This window comes from Magnolia sinica, chromosome 2, assembly GCF_029962835.1.
Source record: "Magnolia sinica isolate HGM2019 chromosome 2, MsV1, whole genome shotgun sequence".
Taxonomy (NCBI): domain Eukaryota; kingdom Viridiplantae; phylum Streptophyta; class Magnoliopsida; order Magnoliales; family Magnoliaceae; genus Magnolia; species Magnolia sinica.
Window position 1 is genome coordinate 27,381,677 of NC_080574.1, and position 24,321 is coordinate 27,405,997.

General features: G+C 40.4%; 1 protein-coding gene across 4 annotated transcripts; it reads left to right on the forward strand.

Annotated features, from left to right (window-relative positions):
- Positions 1–3,251: 3,251 nt before the first annotated feature.
- On the forward strand, positions 3,252–23,583 carry LOC131236798 (phytochrome-associated serine/threonine-protein phosphatase-like). Of its 4 annotated transcripts, none has more exons than XM_058234243.1 (11): positions 3,252–3,596; positions 7,281–7,427; positions 7,509–7,576; positions 7,725–7,782; positions 20,340–20,450; positions 20,568–20,618; positions 20,937–21,080; positions 21,170–21,265; positions 21,348–21,419; positions 22,672–22,801; positions 23,046–23,583. In XM_058234243.1, the coding sequence occupies exons 1-10, from the start codon at positions 3,516–3,518 to the stop codon at positions 22,753–22,755; spliced, it is 912 nt and encodes a 303-aa protein (XP_058090226.1). In that variant the 5' UTR covers positions 3,252–3,515; the 3' UTR covers positions 22,756–22,801; positions 23,046–23,583. The 4 variants fall into 4 exon arrangements, with proteins under 4 accessions (XP_058090226.1, XP_058090225.1, XP_058090224.1 ...); XM_058234242.1 differs by lacking the exon at positions 23,046–23,583 and adding an exon at positions 22,912–23,031; XM_058234241.1 differs by lacking the exon at positions 23,046–23,583 and adding an exon at positions 22,915–23,031.
- Positions 23,584–24,321: the final 738 nt, after the last annotated feature.

Genomic DNA, 24,321 nt, shown 5'->3' on the forward strand with positions numbered 1-24,321 from the left:
TTCTGAATTTTAAGCAGATCCAAATCTCAAGTGGACCACACCATTGGAAATTAAGGCGATCGACCATTAAAAATTTATTGTAAGTCATAAAAGTTGTGGATCAATTTGATCTTTATATTTTCCCTTCATCCAAGTCTGCTTGACATTATCAACGGGTTTGATGGCAAATAAATATTACCGTGGATTATAGTTGTTCTTAATAGTGGGCATTTAATCATCGATGTTTCCTACCTTGTGGTCCACTTGAGATTTGGATTTGCTTAAGTTTTGAGACAACGTCCTAAAATGATCTAAAAATTGATAGACATTATGAATATAAAACACATTAACCAAGATCGGCCACACAGTTAGGGTAACACTCACTAACAGCTAATCCTCTCCCATCCATTGAGCCTAGGGATGTTCTAGGGGTATCAATGGGCCACACTTGGACTAGAACAAAATCAAAATTTTGAATAGCCCAGCCCAAAATAGTTCAAAATCCAGGGCAAGAACTACCCTAAGCCCAGCCCATTGACAGCCTTAATTGAGCAGAACACATTTTACATGCTCTCATACATGCTGATGAGATGATCCAATTCATCCCTCATGCAATGTCTCCTTGTTAGTATTGGTATTATTACAGTTATCATCCTTTTTCCAACAGGACTGGCGCGGGTATCATTGCCCATAGAAGTGTTTCTTTTAGAATTATGAGTGATCCATTATGGGCCGGTCCTGAAAAATAAATGGATTAAATTGCTGATTGGACATGTTCCGGTATAAATAATCTTGACCGTCCACGTGTGTCAAATCAGTGCGATACTCGCTAGCTATGCGTTTTGGACCTAATGAAAAATTGAGATCAATGGATTGAACTGTCCCAATGCAACCAGGAGCACTTACAACTTATCGTGCCGATCAATTTCTTGCTTTTATAAGTAGAAGATATAAATAAAAAGTTAGATGGTAAACACGTTCCAGAATATCCATGGATTCTACTACATAATAAGTAAACTTTGTGTGGCCCAGCATAATGTATGTGTCTTATCCACACTGTTCATCCCATTTACCAGCTCATTTTAGCCGCGAATCCAGAATTGAAACACATACACAGCTCATGTGGACCACACTGCATGAAATAGTGGGAATAATAATGTTTACTATTAAAACTTTCCTAAGGCCCACAGTGATGTTTATTTGTCATCCAACCTCTTTACAAGCCTCACAGGCATGTGAAGCCAAAACACAAGTATCAACTTGTTTCAAAGCTTATGTGTTCCCAATAAGGGTGGGTTCAATTTCTAGTTTCCCGCGGTGTGGTCAACTTGAGCTTTGGATATAGTTCAATTTCGTGATCATGTCCTCAAATGATCATAAAAACGGATGGACTGCATGGATACAACATTTATATCATGATGGCCCCCACAGAGTTTACTCAATATGTGACACGCATCTTGGTGAGACTAGGGGTGTACACGAATTGAGTTAGGTCGGTTAGCTCACTCGACCTAACTCAAAAAAGCTCAATTTGACTCGGTTTAAAGTTGAGTTCGAGCTAAGTCGAGCTGATTTTTTGAGCTTGAAAAAATTTCAAACCGAGTTTGAGTTTACCCGAGCTCGACTCGACTTGGATCAAACTCCAACTTGAAATGAACTCGGATCGAACTAGTTCAGTGACTCAATTATTTTGATATTAATGTTGCACACCAAGTGTTTGATGAAATGACTCAACAAAGAGTCCGCTAGTGGCAAGGAATGCATGTACATGAAACAGATACAAAATTTCCTTGATTTTGATGTTGCCTATAAAGTGTTTGATGAAATACTTGTAAATAGCTGCTGCTGTTTTACACAGGGGTGCACATCGAACCGGTAGAACAATGGAACGGAACTGGAACCGATCAAACGGTCCGGTTTAGTCTGGTTATAGAGTGCACCAGTTTTGATTTTGGTTCCAAAAATCAAAGAATGGTTGGATACAGTTCAGTTCTGATTTAGGGGGTATGAAGAACTGAATCGAACCATGGAATCGAACTTAGAACCGAACCAAGAACCGTACTTATGTTTAAAACAAAACAAAAAACCCTAAGTCTACTCAACCCAACTGTGTCTGCGTGTGGCTGCCCAAGCCCCCTGCCCTCTCTCGCCATCTTTCTCTTGTAGTCTCTCTCTCGCCATCTCTCTCTCGTTGTCTCTCTCTCTCTCGATGGTCCTCTCTCTCGCAGCTCCTCTATCTCTTGTTGCTCCATTATATTCTTGTGATGTAGTCCTTAGATGGACGGTGGATATAAATGCATATTTACAAAATGGTCCTTAGCAAGGTTTCAACATGTGGCCGTTCATCACCACTATTTTCTACGGCGGGGGCCTACTAGAGCTGTTGAATCTACTTTATTTCTGAGTATCCGCTCACGCGCGGGTCTATGTGACCAAATCAACAAGTGAGTGTGTCAAAACGTGGGCCCCAACAATTCATACTAATTAGGTTGGATTTTAAAAAGCTTAGAATTGCGGAACCGAACTGGTTTTCACGGTCCAGTTCCAGTTTGGTTCTAGTGTGCTAACGGTTTGGTTCTGAAAATTCCTAGAACCGTATGGAACAGTTCGGTTTTGGTTTCACCTCATAACTAGATTGAACCGACTAGTGTGCACCCTTAACTTTACATACAATGGGATATTGAAAGTGAAGTGCATGTGTCCGTGAAAATGCCATAGATGCTTGATTTTGGCTTGAACTGGCCCGATCGGCTGACTGAACTGAGCGAGCTGGCCAGTCAGGCTTGAGGAGGACTGAGCCGAGCCAAGTTCGAGCTGGGTTAGCTGGTAGCTGAGCGGAGTCGAGCTGAGGCCAACTCGACTCGGTTCGGCTCGATGTACACCCCTAGGCCGTGAGACCATCTAGAGAAGCGATACAGTTACTTATCATACGCAACCGTTTCTCTAATTTCAAATGGTAAAAGATCTGATACGAGGCATCAGGAAACAACGGCAGAAAACAGAATTTGCTCAACGGTCCACACATTTAAGCAAGGGAAAGCTACACAAGTGATGGATAACATTGTTCAACACCAGATGGACGCCGCCATTGATAAACCATCCATCACAGGCCCACCAGATGGACGCCGCTATTGATAAACCATCCATCACAGGCCCACCAGATGGACGCCGCGAGATGTCTGCACCATTATGGCCCCACCAGATGGACGGCCACCGATTTATTTTATTTCTCGTGTGTGTCGTGTGAAAAGCAATCTCCATTTCATCTGCGTCTCGTTCTCCTCTCGTCGCACAAGGACACAGGTGCCTCTTAGAAAATATCTCGGGGCTTTTCTGACCTTTTGCGCACCTCTTGTCAGAATCGCCTCCCTTGGAAAAACTTGCCTATAAAGGCCAAGAAATCAATTTGACGAATCTACCCTCGCCTCTAGCCTCTGTTTGTGTCGCTCGCCTGCTTCCCCTTTTCGAATCCCCTCCTCTTTCGTCAAAGCTCGAACAGTTCTCAGAGAGAAATCGCCTCTCTACGAACAGCCGCCATGGATCTCGATCTCTGGATTTCGAAGGTGAAAGAAGGCAACCATCTAACAGAAGAAGAGCTTCAGCTCCTCTGTGAATACGTAAGATTTCGAAATCCCCGCCTCTATCTCTAGGTTTTCTGTTTGCACTCGATATGCCGATCTCTTCTCGCGCTTGCGGAATTAGTTTTCTGTTTCTGATTCATTTTCTGCCCTCGATTTCAAGCTGCCCCTGACTCTTTTTTTTTCCCTCTCTCGTGATGGTGATTCTATGGAAAATTTGATATTCCGCGCAGTTTTTTTTTTGGTGTGTGCGTAAGATTTTCGATTTTGACCTTATTTCATTCTCTATTGGAATTTTGACGTGTTTTTAATGCTGTAATTTCTTTCCTGTCATTTTTTTCCCATTTGAATTGCTATTCATCATAGGTAGATTAGGAGAATTTTCTATCAGATAAATCCATAATGTACATTGGGACCACGAATCATCTATCAGATAAATCTAGGTGATTGATATTTTCAATATTGATGGTTGGATGCTCCAAATCGATAATCAGGACCCTTGAATGGGCTTGTTCTTTGCTCGCCCAGCTTGTGTGGTTTGGATCCATATCATTGTTCTGCTGATTGGGATGTCTTTTTCAGCAACAGTTTGGTAGCTCCAGTTACCACTTACTTTTACAAGCTTAATCTAACTAATGGAGTGGAATAAAAAAGTTGGCCCATCTTTCTCCATTTATCAGAGTGGGCCACATTACTACTAGCGCATGGAATCGGGTATGGCTCAGGAATGGGATTTGCACGTGGAATTGAAGTGCAGACATAGGCAGATCATCCAAGTTGTAATGTCTGAGCAATGTAGCGAGTGATAGTTACATTTGTGTTAGCTGTGGGTTGTTATGCCAAGCCGTCCACGGGTTGCTTGCTTGGCTCACAAATCAGTTCGAGTGAAATGGGAGCAGCCTAAACTGTGAAAACAGGGTTGTGGGAGAGCAATACAAGTGTCGTGCTGCTAGGCGAAGCAGTGGAGTGATGCACCCTAGATGGCTAGAGTCTAGTAGCCGAAAGCATCACTAGCTTACTCTTTGACCCGTGAAGCATGGGGCACATGGAATCCTGTGTGAGACCAAAGATCTTGAGCGACCAATCCAACAGAACAACGCAAAAGATAAAGAAGTATTGTCAAGTTCTTCATGCTCGTTCCAAGTTTGAAGTGGTGTGAAATCCGTGTAGAAGGCGTATTTATGATGAATTTTTGGATTATTGTGAGCTGCATTTTGCATTTCAGTAATATGAAGATTGACACAAATGTTTGGGCAGCATGCTGAAAAGGGCAATAATTGGGTTTTATTTGTGATTTTAGGGTTCATAGAGATTCAATACCAATTTTGTATCTTCAGTTTGTAGATGACATAGTTATATTTTGCAAAGCAAAGCCGGATATGGTGGACAAACTTCAGATGGTGGTTAGGTGTTTCAAAGTGCTGTCAGGTCGGAAAGTGAATATTACCAAGAGTGAAATGTTGGGTAATTGGATATTGGCTGAAGATGTGAGACAGTTGGTGTGGGTCTTCGGCTGTAGAGCGGGGTCTTTTCCATCTATGCATTTGGGCTTTCTCCTACATATTGGAAAACCAACAAAACATCTTTGGGATTGAGTTGTGGACAGATTCGAATGGAGAAAAGCAAATATCTATCATTGGGAGGCAGGCTGACTATCATCAAAGTAGCCCTTTCAAATATTCCTCTCTACTTCATGTCCCTCTTTAAGTGTCCTAAATTGGTTCTAGTTCAATTTAAAAGACTTTGAACATAAATTTTTGTGGCAATGATCGGAGGAAGAAATTCCATTTACTTGAGTGGGAAGAGGTTTGTAAGTCTTAAGAGGAGGGGGGGAGCTAATATCGGAGACATGGAGACAACAAAATTGGCTTTGTTGGCAAATGGTGGTGGAGGTCTGGGACAAAAAGATTTAATCTGGAGAGATGTCGTAACAGCTAAATATGGTGGTGAGATGGGGGGATGGACGACTAGGGACTCATATTTATATAGACCGTCGGGAATATGGAAAGGAGTCTCGAATGTGAAAGCAAAGTTCATGTAGGGGATTGGGTTTTCCCTAGGTAATCGGGAGAAAATCCAGTTCTGGAAGGACATGTGGGTGGGAGAATCTTCCCTTCAGGATGTTTTTCCGAGACTATAGCTAAAATAGCGGTACACATTGACCTTTTGGTTTCGAGGTGCCACTCGAGTAGTGATGGTGTGATGGCGTGGCTGCTTTCGTGCCTAAGGAACCTTTCCAATGAGAAGATCCACGACCTTGTCATGCTCTTAAGAGGTATTCAGCTCCTTTCTCCATCGGAGGGGGAGAAAGACCGGATGAGGTGGCTCAAGGAGGCTTCAAGAAGCTTTTCTATTCATTTTTTTTTTCAAGATGCTTAGCAACTATCAAGAGGAAGGCGTTATCGCAAAGGCATCTTTCATGTGGAAATATGGAGCTCCTCAGTAGTTGTGGCATTCACATGGCTAGTAGGGAGGAAAAGAGTATTGACAATTGACAACCTCCAAAAAGGCCAATGATCATTCCAAATGTTTGTATTATGTGCATGAGGAACTCGGAATCGGTGGATCACTTGTCCATTATTGCCTGTTTGCGCATGAGGTTTGGTCTATCTTCCTCAAAGCCTTCGGTATTTCATGGGTGATGCCTAACGGCAGGCATCGTAGAGGTGTTGCTATCTTCTTGGCATGGGATGAAGCTAGGTAAGCAAGAGCAGGCATTGTGGAGGTCATCCTTATTAGTCGAGCTTTGAACGCTTGCGGGGGGGTTTGTCCTTTGTTGGTAGAAGGGCAAAGAATTGCTTGGTGGGCTGGATCTTTTGTATAGATGCTTTATTAGTACTCATGAATCTTTATAACTACCGATTGCTAAGGATACATTTAGTTATCTACTACTACTACTACTAGGGGGATGTCACAGACAATGCATGTGGAGAGAGTTGGGGAGAGAGAAAAAAGGGAGAGAGACCAAGGGAAAGGGTGCGGCTACATGCATATGGACTACATGCGGTGGGAGAAAGTGAGAAGGGTTTCAACTGTGCCATGCCCACATTTTCTAGTGTTATGACCCACTCGAGCTTTAGACTTGCCTCGTTTCTGGGCCAACACTGTAACATGATCTAGCACAATAGGTTTACGGTTTGGATGTTACGGATTCATCGCAGTAGGCCCACCAGAGCGTTAGTCGCACATGCTCCCTTCTGTGTGGGCTACACTCAAAAGAAGAGAAGAAGGGGTGCAGGCTACTCCTGTGAGGGAGTTGAAAGGACACAAGTGCCCTTGGGTCAAAGGAATACACAAACAAAAAAATTGAAGGGTTTTCCCTCCCCATGACTAATCACATGGGTAAAAATGTCTAAAAGATCCTTGCATCATATGTAGTATAGATGTAACAAACAAACTCCACTCACTTCATACTGAGCCATTAAGACATCTGTTACTCAATTTATCCTTTTGCATACTTTATTTTTGTACTTATGTTTTTATTTATTTATCTTGACATTTACGTCTTTGATGTTAACTATTATTTATTTAGTAATATATTTTGATTACATAACCTTAATGGCGTGAATTAAAATATCTGTCTGTTTCTACGTTACACAGACTATATGTTTCAGCTTAACACCACAAATCGCTTTGTAACATGGCATATTTTACCTAAGCTTTTTCATGTCTCGAACTAGGCTATTGTTACCGTCCTCTGACTCTGTATGTTAAACTTCGCAGGTGAAGGAGATTCTCATTGAAGAGTCAAATGTGCAGCCTGTCAACAGCCCAGTGACAGTTTGTGGTGACATCCATGGCCAGTTCCACGATCTAATGAAACTATTTCAGACCGGAGGTCATGTACCTGAGACAAACTACATTTTTATGGTAACCTTCTATGCGGCACGAATGTAGTGTTCTTCCATTTCACCTTACTAGTGGATATTGATTCGTCATACACCATGGCAGGGTGATTTTGTTGATCGTGGTTACAACAGTCTGGAAGTTTTCACAATTCTTTTGCTTCTGAAAGCAAGGTATCTCTATATGTATGTCCATTTGATATTTTGATCACTTTTGCCACTGCTGGTGCCACTCTGTCTCTGCCCCCCCGGGTGCTTCAAGAACAGAGCACTGCCCTTTTTTTGTCTTTGATCTTTTCAAATTTTTTTTTTTTTTTATCAGATACCCTGCGAATATAACACTTCTGCGTGGAAATCATGAAAGCAGACAACTAACTCAGGTATGTTCTTATATCATAATTTAGATCCATTGTTGGTTGGTAGTATTGATTTTGTGTGGTTCCACGAAACCTTTTGCAGAAATTTATGTAATCCCACCTAAAATTTTCTCTTTTGCATGTTCATTCAACAGCTTCTTGTATTTTAAAATTTGGATTGTTTAACATCGATGATGCTCCCCAATGTCTGCTTATTGTGTATGAACAAGGCAGAGTTGGTCAATCACCTTTTCCCTCAATGCAAATTCTCAATATAAGTTTGGGAGACTGTTCTTTAAATCTTTGATACATCTTGGGTGACGCCGGAATCTGTTGAAGCCCTTTTATTGGATTGGCATGGTGGCAGGATAGGAAAAGAAGGAAAGGTTGTGTAGTGGTGGGCTCTTATGGCCATTCTATGTGCCATTTGGGAGAGAAATAATTGCTGTTTTACAAATTTGAGTGGGTTTGGGGTTGTAAATAGAGTCAAATGAGATATTGTGCATTGGGCCTCTTGGATAAAAGATGTGGGTGGTTTTAGTGTAGTTTCTTTGCTGGGTTTATAAAGGTTTTTCCCTTTGGTTGCTTTTTTGGCAGTTTAATAAAATTTTGGTGCTTCTCAAAGAAAAGAAAACCTTTATAAGTTAAATAGATGGCTAATTAAGTAAAAAATAAAGATGGTTTGCATCTTTGAAATTCCTTATTTTTTTGGTACAAAAACTAATTGTAGTGTGTAATGTACTGTCTTAGTCCTTGTCCTGGTTGTTTTGAATCTCTAAGGGGCTGTTTGGTAGCAACAAACATTTTGGACAAGTCTCTTTTCCATGGTTTTTCTGCACAGAGCCCCAAAAATAAAGGCCTAGTCCAAATATTTTGACCACCGGCGGTCTTCCTTGTTCCTCCAAAAAGTGGAAACTAGCCAGTCCTTGTAATGGTACATGGTGGACCATGCTCCTGTGAACAAGGCATTCCATAACGCTATGGTGCCTGTAACAGCCACTGCCATTACCACGTTATGATATGGGCTGTAATGGCTGTTACGTTTTTTTTTTTGGTTTTTAAGAACCTATCTCGCCCCCTTTAATGGCTGTTAAGGTCAATTTCCATTACGGCCATTACCACCCCGTGACGCGTAATGCTTACCACTATTGCCGTAAGCTTATGTAACTATTTTGGAATACCTTGCTTGTGGTACACATGCCACATGTGCTAATGTGCCACAGGTGCCATTGTTTATCTTCAAGCACCGACAATGTGCTATCTTTGACCCTTTGTGCCCTTCAAGTGTCACATTTTTCACACGTACTATTAACTCTTTAAGTCTTAAGCATGAAATGGGGGATGACTCCTATATACACATTTCTGGTAGCAACTGTATATTGAGATATCAAATAGTCAATATGTTAAGGTTAGATATATTTTAGAACCTTCCTTCAACAAGACAACTACTCTCCTATTCTAAAGAGAGATGCCTGAGAACTGTGGTTTAACCACTGGAGTAATTTAATCTTTTGCATAGAGAATTACTAAAAAAATTCAATGTCTGTCAGTGGATCAATTTCATCTCACCATTACCTTATTGATGCTATTTTTTTTTTTTTCCTACAACTAGCGGTCGTCTGTGAAAAAGAACCTGATGGTTGTCTCTGCTTCATCTTGACCCAGGCTTGCTGCTTCCATTTAAAATTTCCCGATAAGTATTTTTAAAACTGCCATCCCTGTTACCGCTCATTAGGTAAATCCCAAGTGGAAATGAACTTTGGGTTGTGCTCATGTAGGTCTTGTCAAGTTGTCGGTGAATGGAATCTTTGTAACTATATAAGTGACAGGCCCACAGGAACACCAACAAAAAGTAGGTATGGTTATTATTATTTTGAAAGGCAATATTGGGTCCCATGTTTTCTTTGGAGAGTCCATTGGGTTTGTATTTGGACTTCGTTCCCTCTTCGATTTTCCTTAGTAAGTTTTCTCATTATATTTTTTAAAGAGGAAGTAGATTCTGTAGTAGGAGTGTCACCTTAATATTTTCATGCACAACTCTTAAGGTATCAAATGGAAGTAACAAGGCACATGTGAAAACAAATTTTGTATCCAATTCATGTGGCTCCACCGCTAAGTACTCTTTTATTGTAGAATTGGCCAACCATTTTTCTTTTGTTCCATTCTTGAGCTCTTCCATTAAAGATTTTTTTTTTTTTCCCCTCTTTTTTGGATATAAAATGCAAGTGATCCCTTTACATTTTCCTCAATGGGATGCTTGGTGCCCAAAATATTTATGCTAGGCCAAAGATTTGCAAGTGCAAAGAGCTTAGTCATTAGAAGAGTCAAGGAGCAAGAGTGGCAACAAATAATAGATATGTCGTTTTGTGTAATGCAGCTCGAGATGCAAACTGGATCAGAGATTATGGGCAATACATGCCTGAAAGCAACAGCATTTTTTTTAAAGGCCAAGAAACCTTTATTAAAGAAGTGCCATGAAAAGTGAACCTCAAAACTACAGCTCTGCCCTCACAAATCAATCACTTTGGATGGAGGCATTAATACAATTGATCCAAGATAAAACATCGAAGTTTGCTTTCTCAAATACATCCTTTCTTGACTCGCTCTTATCATGGAAAGAACGATTCTTCCTTTCCTCTCATAGCGCAAATTACTGTCAACAAAATTAACCTCCACACCACCGTCTCTTCACTCCTGACTCCTCCCTCATGCCATGCTAGAAAGAGCTTGCCAATAGACCCTGGCATCACCCAAGAGATCTTAAAACAATCAAGGAACCTCTCCCGCACCTTCCGAGCAAAGGTGCAATGGATGAACAAGTGGTTCACCATCTCCGCATCTTTCTAACACATAGTACAACAATTGGGGATGCCAACGATCTCTTTTGCAAGTTGTCAATTGTGAGCACCCTGTTCATTCCCACTAACCAAGCGAAAGCCGCTGACTTGGAAGGTGATAGGACTAAACATAAGAAGTCTGATCACATGTCACATTCAAAGAGTTTTCAGTCAACAAGCTATAGAAGAATCCGTCTTGGAACAGATTGTACTTACCTTGGACTACACCATCAAATCACTCATGCTTAGGGGGCTTGATGTGTTGGTGCCTCTTTAAAAGCCGAATGAACTTCACTGCCTCCTCATCCGACAAGTTTCTTCCAAAGCGGCGAGGGGGTGCAAAGGTCGACTTTTGGAGAAGCACGACGCTGCTGAAATGTCTCGGTCTGGGGCAAGGTAGGCAATTAACGGAAACTCCTGGAGGGGTTGCCCCAATCCACTAGTCTTGCCAAAATCTAATCCTTTATCCGTTTCCACATGAAAACTTGAATCCCTCTTTGAACTTGCTTACCATTATGTCCCTTGCCTGCCTTTCATATCCTAAAAGCCCAATAACGAACCGTTCACCCACTAAACCCCCTTCTTGAATGCCATATTTACTTGCAATCACCTCCCTCTACACCCTCCCTTCATCTACCCCAAACCTCCACAACCATTTCTTCAGCAAAGTGTGATTCATCCGCTCCAATTTCCTAAGCCCCACCCCCCTTCTTGATACGGTTCACATGTCTCATCTCATTTAAGATGGAAAATTTTCTTCACTTCGGCACATTGCCATAGAAAGTTGTGTCTCAACTTATCCAACATTGCTGATGGGAACTTAAAGAGGGATATATAATAGATTGGTAGATTCGAAATTGTAGCTTTAATCAATGTGAGCCTCCCCCCCAGGGAAAGGTGTTGACTCTTCCACCTAGATAGTTTCCTCTCTATCCTTTTTATCACATTTTTTCGCAAATGTTTAGTAGGCTTGCCAACACACAATGTGAGCCCAAGATACGATGACAAGAGATTCCCAACCTGGCACGCAAACACCTCTGCGAGCCTTTTCACCTCTTCTTTTGCTGATACCCAATAGCTCACTATTGAAAATATTAACCTTTAAACTAGAGACTACCTCAAAGGACCTCACTATTTTTCATAGATTGTCCACTATCCCAACATTAGCATTGCAAAAGAGGATCTTGTCATTGGTGAACTGAAGACATGAGATCTTTAAGTCAGTGTTCTTCACCCGAAAGTTGTTATCAACCCAACTGATTGACCTTTTTCCAACATTTTCCTCAATGCTTTTGTCACCACCACAAACAAAATAAGGTGAGAGCCGGTTCCCTTACTAGAGACCTCTCACTGCTTGAAAAAATCTTTTAGGAGAGCCGTTAACTAGCACAGAGGACCTGGCTGAGCGCACACATCTTGGATCCATCTTTTCCATTTTTAACCACACCCCAACATCCCCAACATATAGTCCAAGAAATCCCAACTTCACATGATTGTCAACTTTCTCAATATCCAGCTTACAAATAATACTGTTTTTTCTTTCCCAATGCCTCAAGTCGACACACTTGGGCAATTAGAGCACTATCTAGAATCTACCCTCATTGTGCTGAGTTATAAAAAAAAAAAAAAAAACACCTCGGGGTTTTGACATAACACTAACTTGCATTGCTTGAAATCTTGTAGGCCCCTCCAATAAGGCCGATGAGCCTAAAATCCTGCAAGCTTTTGGCTCCTTCGACTATCAAGATGATAACAATAAATGATGCCCTTAGCTATGACAAAATCTGACCTATCTCCCAGAATTCAGATAAGAAATACAAGAAATCATCCTTCACTATGTCCAAAAAGACCTTAGAATGCCAATGAAACCCCTCCAGCCCGCATCCCCTGAAAAATGAATCCACCACACCTTTGACCTCCTCCATGGAAAATGGTTTTTTATACCTGTCAGTCTTCTCCCCCGATAGTTGGCTAAAGGGCAGATTGTTGAACGTAACCCTCATCTGTAAGCAACTCCTTAAAAAATTTCACAAATTGAATAGCAAACCTAACTATTTTCTTCAATCCTACTACCAGCCACTAGCATGCTATGGATCATATTGTTCCTCGCTCGAGCACTTGCAATTCCATGAAAGAATTTAGTAATTTTGTCTCCTTTAAGTCTCATTGCACGAGAGTGTTGCCTCCATTTTATCGCTTCTTCCTTAAGATGCTTCAAATGTTCGAGCGAAATGTTGACTCGCAAGGCCTTCTCTACTTCCGAAATTGCGTCGCACTCCTCCTTAATGTCAATGGCTTGGATTTCCTGAAGTATAGACTCCACTTTAGCTTCCTTGATCCCTCCTCCTTGTCACCTCTCTCATCTTCCCTCTCAGAAGCTTTAGTTTTTGAAATAATTTGAACCCATCATAACCTTCAACTTCAAAAGATTTCCACCACTCCTTCACTAACTTTAGAAAACCCTCCACTTGTTGCCGCATCAACTTAAATCGGAATGTCATGTGTCCCCAATTCTCCTCAGTCACCTCCAACAAAATTGAATAGTGGTCGGAAACTGGCCTTGGAAGGCCTCTCTGCTGCGCTTAAGGATACTCATACACCCACTCGCGGGAGACTAGGAAACGATCCAACGTAGACTTGACTGCCCTTTCTTGCCCATTCATCCAAGTGAACTTCACTTCACTCATGGGGAGATTCACCATTTCATTTCTTACCATCCATTCCAAGAAAGCTTGCATGCTCTGCATGATACAACCACCACTCAACTTCTCCAATGTAAAACTGATCACATTGAAGTCATCCCCCACACATTTTGAGTGTTGCCACCTCCAGTGGATCTCATCTAGCTTCTCTTAGAAGGCCAAACATAATGTTGCTAATTTGGACCGTAGACAACAGGGAAGATCCATCAGAAACTCGATGGACCCTCCTTCGGCAACACTGAAATAGAGAATGGTCCACACCACCAATACTCCTTTTTCCACAGGGGAAAGTTCCAAATCACCAGAATTCCCCTAGCAACACTGATCGCATTGAGAGCCACCTAGTCCTTTCCACCCAATTTTGAATCAACCACCTTCTTATTAAGGCCATCATTTTGATCTCCTGTAGCGCAATTGGCTGGGCCTTCTTTTCTCCCTACTCCCTAAACCCCTTACGTTCCAGCTAAGGATCTTCACAAGCAAGAAGAAGAAGAGAAAATTCTTCATAGAAAAGAAAAGAGCTAACTTTGATTCCACCATAACTATTTGTAAAAAAGTGTCTTTACATGCTTATATACTTATTCTTAAAGAAAAGGAAACACTTATTTTAAAAAAAGAAGTAGCAAAGGAAAACCCATTGTAGTTCTCATCATCCATTACTTCTAGTCCTAACCAGCTATTTAATAAAAATATTATAATGATAGAAAACCTTCAATCCCGTTACAACCATATACCTTTTATGTAAATTGGTTGTAACTTACACCAATTGTATCATAATCAGATGATCTAGGCTTGTTTGAAGCTAATTCAATAGGGTTTCAAATGGGATCAATTTCATGGACAACATTGATATTTGAGAAGTGGCTCATTAAATAAGATATGATTGGTGCTTTCATAATAGGAATTCTTCGATTAAGGGGGTGGTTAATCAGATTGTGTTGTTAATCAGGGAGTGGGTTCCCTCACGGGGTTTTTGTTGTTGTTTTTGTTTTTTTCCTTTCTCTTTCAGTTTTGTTTCTTTCAAGGGATGGTTAATCGTTTTTTTTTAACACACCCCAACCTACGCCACATGGGCGCTCGATCTCGTGATCTCAGTGTTGAAATAGAGGTTGTCTACCACTGAACCATGAATATGTTGTTAATCAGGGAGTGGGTTTCTCGCTTTTTGCGCCCCCCCCCCCCCTGGTTTTGTTGTTTTCTTTTCGGCCTTTGGCCTTTAATAAAGTGTATTATTTGTTGAGAAAAAAAAAAGGAAAAGAAAAGTGGCTCACCAAATATATGACCAAAACACCAAAGGAGCCCGGCTGACTCTTAACTCTAACAACTAAGTAAATGACTACTAACTTAGTCTATAATACTCATTAGGGGAGGAACTTGGGCAGATTGGGCTGGGTTGAGGGTCAACACAAGCCCAACCCAACCTTAAAAGGAGTCAAGAGGAGTGATGCAACATTAGACCAACCCAAGGTATTGAACACTCAACCCTAACACAGTTTTACTTTGGTCTGGTTAACACTTGCAACTAGTAAACTAATCCATAAAATTGAACATGTAGCCATCAAATATCACCTGCAATTTCTGAAATAAGACCAACAAAATAAAGTTGACAATCACCAATCATAAAAAAATAAATAAATTGATAAACATTTGACATGTGGCCCAAATCAGTTCCGATCATGAACTCTATTTTCCATGCATGGATTTTTTATTTTTAATATGAATCCAATATAGCATGGACGGTTCCAACCATGAACTTTATTTTCTATCTAGGTCATGATTTTACATTTATATTATGTAAGTCAAACTTATATGTCTACATACCGCGTATAAGGTCAAGTTTAGGTTGGGTTGAGTTGCCTGAGGCCTCATCCCAAGCCCAACCCCAACCCAACTATGGTCGGGTTGAGGATTGTGAACCCAATCCCAACTCACATGTCCCCGTGTGGTGTCCACACGATGGAAGGAAGAAATGTTAGCTTGTTCTTTGTAGTGCTTTTAAATAAAGGGGAAATGTCAAAATGTCCCTCATTTAGAACTATTATGGTGCAGTGTTTTATTAAGGGCATATATTAGTCATTTTACATGGTTGTAGGCTTTTCTTTTTGTAAAAGCCTATATGAAGGCCTCTTTAGACGTGTTAATGCTATGAATATGATTGATGTTTTGGAGAAAAGTTAAACATGTTTTTCATCATCATCATCATCTAAGCCTTATCCCAATTAAGGAAGTCTTATTTATTTATTTATATAATTAAGAGCTTTGTGTTTGTGTGAGGCGTGTGTTGATTGGTTAATTTTTGCATGTGTTAGTAAGCATTTCTATTTTTCCATTTTTTGTTTTCCACAATCCTTGCTTTCTTACCTTTGATCCATTTCGCATAACAGGCTGCATTAAAAGTAATGGGAAGCAAAAAATGCTTGAAAAATAAGAAAATAAAATTTTTACTCCATAATTATTCATAAAAGAGTCTTTTACATGCTCATGTACATATTCTTAATGTAAATGAAACCCTTAATATAATCCTAGGAATCCATTACTTCTAATTTTAACAATCTATTTCAATAAAAAAACATTAAAATGACCAAGCCTTTGAGTTGTTTAACTACCATCAGAGTTCGAAATATCGGTATCGCGCAATGTATCGCATCCTTGGGATACAGATACGTATCGGTTATCGCACGGGATATATCGTTTATATCGCATAATTTATCGCACTTTTTGGGAAACATTGGGAAAATGGTTGAATTTTTCAATGAAACTTCAGGGATGGTTATAAAAGACTTTAATACACACTTTTAAATCATAACATCTCAAAAAAAAAAAAAAAAGTACAGACAATAGGTTTCCTTTGTATAGGGTCATAAGCCATACATTGTCTGATTGAACTAAGTCAACTATATTCAAATATAATGTATAACATTTATAACCATATCAAAACATGTATGAAAACACAACTAAGTGGACCCCACCACAAAAAAAAAAAAAAACAGTGGGGACAGTGCCACCCGCCGTTGAAACCTTCCTTCTTCGAAACCAAGATGTGCGTGAGACCCTTAGTGTGGCCCCTTGCCATTATATATGTGTTGTATCCACAACATCCATCCATTTGGAGAGATCATTTTAGGTCTTGAGCCAAAGAATTAGGCTGATCCAAAGCTCAAGTGCACCCTATCATAGATAACAATGGGGGCAATGACACCCACCATTGAAACTTGAAACCACTTTTATGGGGTCCACCATAATGTTTATTTTTGATCCAATCTATTCATAAGTTCATACAAATATTTGCTAAGGTAAAACACAAATATCAGCTCGATCGAAAACTTTTATGGCCCTCACAAAGTTTTTAATGGTAGGATTTCAATCCCCATTGTTTTGTGTGGTGGGGTACCTTTGGATTTGACCCATTATTTGTCTCATGACCTAAACTAATATCTCCAAATGGATGTACAAAATGGATATTCGATACATACATTTATGTGGGCCACCTTTGATGATATATTATATATCCACTACGTTCATTCATTTTTGCGGATCCTTCTGGAACGTTTTTCCAAACTTTAAGTACATCCAAATCTCAGGTGGACCACACCACATGAAACAGTGATTATTGAACGTTCACCGTTAAAAATATATCAAGGCCTACTTTAAGTAGATCCTTAATGTTTATTTGTCATTCAAATCGTTGATAAGGTCAATAAAAACCGAATGAAGGAAATGTACAAAAATTAGTGTAAACCAAAACTTTTGTGGCCTATAAAATACTTTTAACAGTCATTCACCAGTTTTTCTGGTGTGGTTCACCTGAGATCTCAATCTGCTTAATTTTTCATATAATATCCTTAAATTATATGAAAAGACGGATGGATGGCTTGGATAAAAAATATACTGGACCCCACAGAGCCCATTACAGACCGTTTGTCTGTATTTGCGCATCAATTAAAAAAGTACTAGATTGCGTCCTACCACAACCCATCTCCAGCTGAGAATGGGCAGCACCTTTGATTGGCCACCGTGATGTATGGGTCTTATCCACACCGTCCATCCGTTTTTTCGTATCATTTTACAGTATAAGCCCAAAAATCAGGAAGATCCAAGGCTCAAGTGGACCACACCACAGGAAGCAATGGTGATAATGACTCTCATCGTTGAAACTTTTCTAGGGCTCACCGTGATGTTTATTTTCCATCCAACCTATTCATAAAGTTATGTAGACCTGGATGAAGAGAAAACACAAATATCAGCTCCATGCAAAACTTTTGTAGCCCCCAAAAAGTTTTCAACGGTAAGAGTTTAATCCCCATTTTGTAGTCCACTCGAGCCTTGGATCTGCCTATTTTTGGGTTTATACCCTATAATGATATGAAAAAATGAATGGACGGTGTGGGTAAGACCCGTACATCTCGTGGCCATTCATGGAAGCGGATTAGCTGTACCACACACCAGCTATATAGCTATTGTGGGTACGTGTCGTGCGAAGACGAGCGCTAACACTCCTCGAGCTCCGAATTGTATGACCGGTTCAAAGGAGATCAAAATTAGATGGGCCTACAATGATGTATTTATTATATCCACACTGTTAATCCATTTGGCGTGATCATTTTAGAGGATGAGCCAAAAAATGAATCATATCCAAAGCTCAAATGGACCACACCACATATAGCAGCTGTGATAATGATTTTCACCGTTAAAACATTTTTAGGGCCCACCATAACGTTTATTTTCCATCCAATATGTTCATAAGGTCAGAAAGACCTGGATTAAGAGGAAAACAAATATTATATTGATCCAAAACTTCTGTGACCCCAAAAGGTTTTCAATGGTAGACGTTCAATCTCCCACTGCATTTTTCAGTGTGGTCCACTTGTTCTTTAGATTTGTCTTATTTTTCAGCTCAAGACTTACGACGAGCTCGCCAAATAGATGGATGGTTTGGATACAACGTATTCCTCATAGTAAGACCCACAGAACTTGCTAACGTCAATATAGCAGCTATATAGCTGGTGTGTGGAACACCAGCTAATCCACTTCCGCCGCTCAAAGCTGTTGCTCGTTCCCACCTTCCGAAGAAGATGGCATCCTCAAAAAAGGCTTCCGAAGCCATTCTCGCAGCAACAGGGATAGAGTTCCGGTCATCCCGGAACCATGAAATTTTAAAAATCTCCCCAAATCCCTACGAGTTTTGGTCGACCTGTCCATCGAGTGGCCCCACGGTTCCAATCACTCAATCTTCTTTCACAGGTACCGAAATCTCCTCTTAAGAAAGAGTCCCCCCCCTTTTTTTTCCTGATTTTCCGGTAAATCTGCGGATACAACACGATAGTATCGGTAATTTCGCAAAAAAATCATGCGATATTGTGCAATATATCGCACGATAAAAAGATTTTGATTTTTTTTTAATAAAATTTCCGAGGGTATCGGATGGGTTTTGTCTTGCTGGGCAGCGATAATGATAATATCGGCTGATAGTATCGATATTAGGAACACTGACTACCATATAAGCTTTATGTAAATTTGCCATAACTCTAGCATTATCAGTATCACATGACCTTGGCTAATATAAAATCTAACTCAATAGGCTTTCAAATGTGACCAGTTTTGTGTCATTCCAGCAATGTTTGATATCCAAAAAGTGGCAAACAAATATGTGAAGAAAATACCGATGGGATACTGGTTCAACTAAGTAAATGACTACTAATGCGGCACATAGTGCTCATTGGTCATTAGGACTGCTGATCTTCCAGAGGATCAATCTGGTTTATCAAAGTAGTTCCAATTTTCAATCTAGATGGTTGGATGGTCGATATCCTTGATCATGACCCTTCGATAGGCCCATTCTTTGTTTGGCTAACTTGTGTGACCGGGAGGCATATCTTTGGTTTGTGCCTGTAGTATCTAAGAACCAAAAAAATTCTGATGTGGATTGACTCCCAGAGTAGATAGAAAATGTCTGCTTTTTATCTTCTTGATTAAAAGCAAGGTGATCCCTTCAAAATTGAGTCAGTGGGATGGTCAGGGCACAAAATGTCTGTGCTAGATTGAAGAACTATACGTGGAGTTTCTGCATGTGGGTGTAAGCTTAGATGTCAGAAGAGGCAGGACCAGCCGCAAAAAGTAGCAAAATAAACTTTTTTGTGGCCTGTAGTACATTCGAAACATGAGATTTCAATGTGGGATCAACGATCTGGATGGCTTCAGAATGTGGCCAGTCCCATTGCAATGTTTCAGAAAACTTGCTCAAGTCTCTCTCTCTCTCTCTCTCTGTTTTTTTTGGTGTGTGTATTTTTACTTTCTATGCTTTTAGAAATCTACTCTGTCCATGTGAATGTCTCAGTTGTGAGGGGTGATCGACATGCAAGAAGTCCCCCAGTCAAGCGACTGAACGACCTCATCTAACCATTCACAAGGAGGGTTATTGAAAATTTCCATTCAGTGTTAATGGCAGTTGGAATCCTTGCAAACAGTCCATTATCTTTTACTCTATCTTGGGGTTCTCTTGTTTTCTTCCAATGGTTTCCTCTTCTTGGCGGTCATTGTCTCAAGTCTTATATGGATCCTATTATGGCCAAACAAGATAAAACATTGCAATAAGGGATTGAGGGAGACCTATGAAATGCTGCTATGGTCTGCTGCAATGGAAGTGTAACATCAGTAGATATTAATCCTGCTGACTAGCATTAGCAAAAGGGTCCCTGGGCCTTTGGCATTTTCAGGTGATGTTATTGATTATGATTTGGATGAGAATAGTGGCAGTTACAGGCAACTGAAGACAACTTAAGCTACATGTGTGATGGGATAGAAAACCAAAATGTTTCAGCAAAAGTGACCCTTTAAATGATTACTGGGTGGGCAATCTCTGTTTTGGTATTATATCTACTTTTTTGTATTACACTATTATGCCTCTTACAATGCCAACAGCTAGAATCCAGACCAGGCCTGCTACTATTTTATGACTTAAATTCTCAAAATGTACCCTTGCAGAATTCAGCATGTAAACCTGCCAATCAGATATATGCTAATGTAATGTTTCCATCTTTGCTAGGTATATGGTTTTTATGATGAGTGCCAGAGGAAGTATGGAAATGCTAATGCATGGCGGTATTGCACTGATGTTTTTGATTACCTCACTCTTTCAGCCATTATTGATGGAACTGTAAAGCCCCCCCTCTCTCTCTCTCTCTTATACGCAGACAACTATCACCTTCTTCTTCCGTCTACTTCTATAATTTTATTGAGGTACTTGTTATTCAAATGTGTTTCTGTTTGGCAGGTTCTTTGTGTCCATGGAGGTCTTTCTCCTGATGTTCGAACAATTGACCAGGTTTGAATTCATCTCACCTGGGTGAAGGTTTTTTCCAAAGATATACTGGTATTTTAATTGCATGGGTAGCTTATATAATTTCTACCGTTTTCTTCATCTCAAAAGAAAAAAGAAGAAGATATTTCACCATTTCGTCTCCATGATATGCTCTTTCTTTGCCAATTTGAAATACTGACGCACAAATTTACAAAATTTGGCCCCGTCGGATTTTTGTGAACGTCCTTAACCATCTTTTTGAGTCTGTTCATGTCTCTAAACAACACTTCTATGCGTCGGCTCCTTACATCTCATTCTTATTTCCACTTATGCTCATGCTAGATGAGAGTCATTGAGCGGAATTGCGAAATCCCCCATGAAGGGCCCTTCTGCGATCTCATGTGGAGTGATCCAGAAGAGATTGAAACGTGGGCAGTCAGTCCACGTGGTGCAGGTTGGCTTTTCGGGTCCAGGGTTACGTCAGAGGTAAATAGACATTCTCAGCATCTAGGGCCATCCTCATCAATGAACTGTTACTAATAAAAAGAAACCAACATGCATTTCTCTTTCTACAGTTCAATCATATAAACAATCTACAGCTGGTTTGTCGGGCGCACCAGCTTGTCCAAGAAGGTCTCAAGTACATGTTTCAAGATAAAGGGCTTGTAACTGTAAGTCATGCACTTTTTCTTTACTGGCTGATTATGCTTTCTACCTCCGCTGAATTGATGGCTAGATCCTTGATGTCTGCAGGTTTGGTCTGCACCAAATTACTGTTATCGGTGTGGGAATGTAGCTTCTATATTGAGCTTTAACGAGAACATGGTATGTTGATTCAACCTTGTTAAACAATTTTCCTCTGCCTTTATAATTGGCAAACGTCCTCACAAAGCTTCTGCTGTAAATATAACTGAAGAAATTCAGGGTATTTCCACACATCCAAATGTCTTGTTTCTGTGGCTATCTGTTTATCAACATCAAGAGTTGGTTGGACTTCGGACTCGATCGAGGCTTCAATGCATTATTCACCAAGTCTATGACTTGTTTAAGTATTGGTAAATTGAATCACAGAAAAACTTGTTGTTCTCCAAGATTGCGGTTGGGTAGTTGGACTGCTAAAGTGCTGAAAGTACTCAATTGAATACTCTTAGAAGTTTTTAATCTCCAAATCTCAGGGCATGTTTGGGTTGGGGGAAAACAAAAGAAGTGAAAGGAACACTAAGACGGTGAAATGAACAGAAGTAAAAGTGACATCACTGCTAGGGAAAGGGAGCTCTTTACACTTGTTTTGCTGCAAAAACTGTCCCGGAAAATGCCTTTCCTTTTCATTTTCAAGTGTTTGAGTTGCAATTTTCAAAGGAAAACTTCTCTTCCCACTAATTTTGTCATTTAAAACATCACATCAAAGGAAAACCTATTTTCCCACCAATTGACTTTCTGAAGAAAAGGTTTTATTCACTTTTGGAGGAAAGTAAATCAGTTTCCCACTCTTTTCATGTTTCTCAAATAGAGGAATGTCACATCAAAGGATTCATTTTGCTTTCATTAGCTGTCCAAGGTTTTCACCCAATCCAAACATGCCCTCAATCAAGTACCCAAACGATGGAAATAACTGATAAACATTGGCAACCTGGAAGAACTATAGTCCCTGGGCCACCATGGTGGAAGGCATGGGCTCCCACTGGGGAAGTGATGGCCACCCATGTTTTGTGTGGCCCCCTATTTCAGCAGCCAGTAGGGAGCTCTAAAAAGCGAGAACTATAGTTCTCACAAACTACTGAATTGGCTTCTCGAAGTCAAAAGAAATAATCATGTATTGGATAAAAAAGAAGAAACCTCAACCATGTATTAGGAAAAAAAACCAGACCATTTAATGGATGAAAAACAACGGAATTTGGGCTGCAAGACAAGCTTTCTATTCTCGAAGCAACATGATGGGTGATTCATCTGAGTTTGACTTGCAAGTTGACTCAGGATTGTACCCCATCGAGTCCAAGTTGAGTTTTGAGTATGCCAACATGTCTTGTTAAGATGATAGATGATTGCTTTCCCCAATCTTTCTTTCTTGACCCTGCAGGAGAGAGAAGTGAAGTTTTTCACAGAAACGGAGGAGAACAATCAGATGAGGGGGCCCAGGTCAGGAGTGCCCTACTTCCTATGAAGAAGATCCGCTTCTCTTCCGGGGTGCACGCATTTCCTCATCACATGTAAAATTATGCTTGAATGTTAGCCAATTCTTGGAAAGAAAAGAAAAATGTAGTTTCGAGGGCCTTGAAAACATAAGACAATTGCAGCAATTGATCTTGATTTTTGTCAGCAGGTGGAGCGACGGCAGAGCTTTTCTGGCCAATTGATCTTGATTTTCAAACATTGTGTGCTGTAAATTACAAATGTTGTTCTTGTTGCTTTCTATTGATCTCCTTTTTATTTAGCTTGACACTTGTTGGTCAGATTCCTGTGTCCAGGTGCGGGTTGTTTTCGAGTTATGCTGGCGATTTTCCGTGATAGCTGATGGGGTTGTTGGGGGTTTTTCTGGGTTTTCTCCCTGCTGGTTTTCTCTCACCAAATTTGCAGTTTCAGTAGCTGTTAAGGGCATTGCTATCAAAAAGGTGTGTAACAATGGGGATTTCTATGTAGTACTAGACTAACGGGTATTACACAATGCTCGGGCTGATAGCTTGTGTGGCATAGTTCAGTCTCTTGTACAGGTGGTTGCCATGCTCAGAAATCCAATCCGTTGACATTGTTGCGCTGCTTTGGATGGTGCCTGCATTGGAAAATCATCCAGATGGAAGATTCTCTTTACCTTCAATTGCTGGTCAACAAGTAGATTGTTAAGAAAGACAAATACAGCAACATGTAACATTAAAAATGCCAAGTGCAACTGGGCTTGGCTCTTCACATTCGGGAGCTTTGGTGTGTGGTTATAGAAACCTCAAATAAGTATGTGTGTGACAGTTGAGGAATTATATGTTACATTGTTTGCATCTTTGCAGAGCACCAGATTTCAATTCTGACAAGTGAGGCCCATGGTCTGGTAGTCCAGTCCAGTGGATTATGCCCCAAAAATCTGAGTGGAAGATCCCAACCACCTAAATTGTAACCCTTTTTAGTTAAAGTGTGGACTGTTATTGTAACCCTCTGCTCAACTATATGCATTCCACCAAAAAAAAAAAAAAACTAGTCCCTCGGACGAGATTTGTTCATCCATGGTAAAAATCCACAGCTCTTCTTCGCTGCTTTTCAGGCTATGGTGCACTTGAGCCTCCTATCTGTCTTCTTTTTAGACTCATGGCTTAAAATGATTTGTCAAGATGGATGGACCTCGTGGATAAAACATATACATCACAATCGGCCCACAAATCTTTAACAGGACTGTCAGTCTCTAGCTATGTCCTGGTAGAGTGGTACTCAATTCCTGCGGTGGTCCATCCATTTTTACAGATCGTTTTAGGATATGAGCCCAAGAAAGAGGTAGATTGGAGGCTCAAGTGAACCACGCCACAAGAATGGCGGTGTGATTGAATTCTTACCTTGAAAAATTCCAAGGCTTCCTGGGCTCAGCGTCATGTTTGTTTGCCGTCTAACCACGTAGACCCATGTGAAGGCAAAATGTAAATATCAGCTCGATTCAAAACTTTGGTGCCCCGGATAAATTTCGAAAGATATGAATTCAATCCCGACTGCTTCCAGTGGTGTGGTCCACTTGATCTTTCAATCTCCTTAC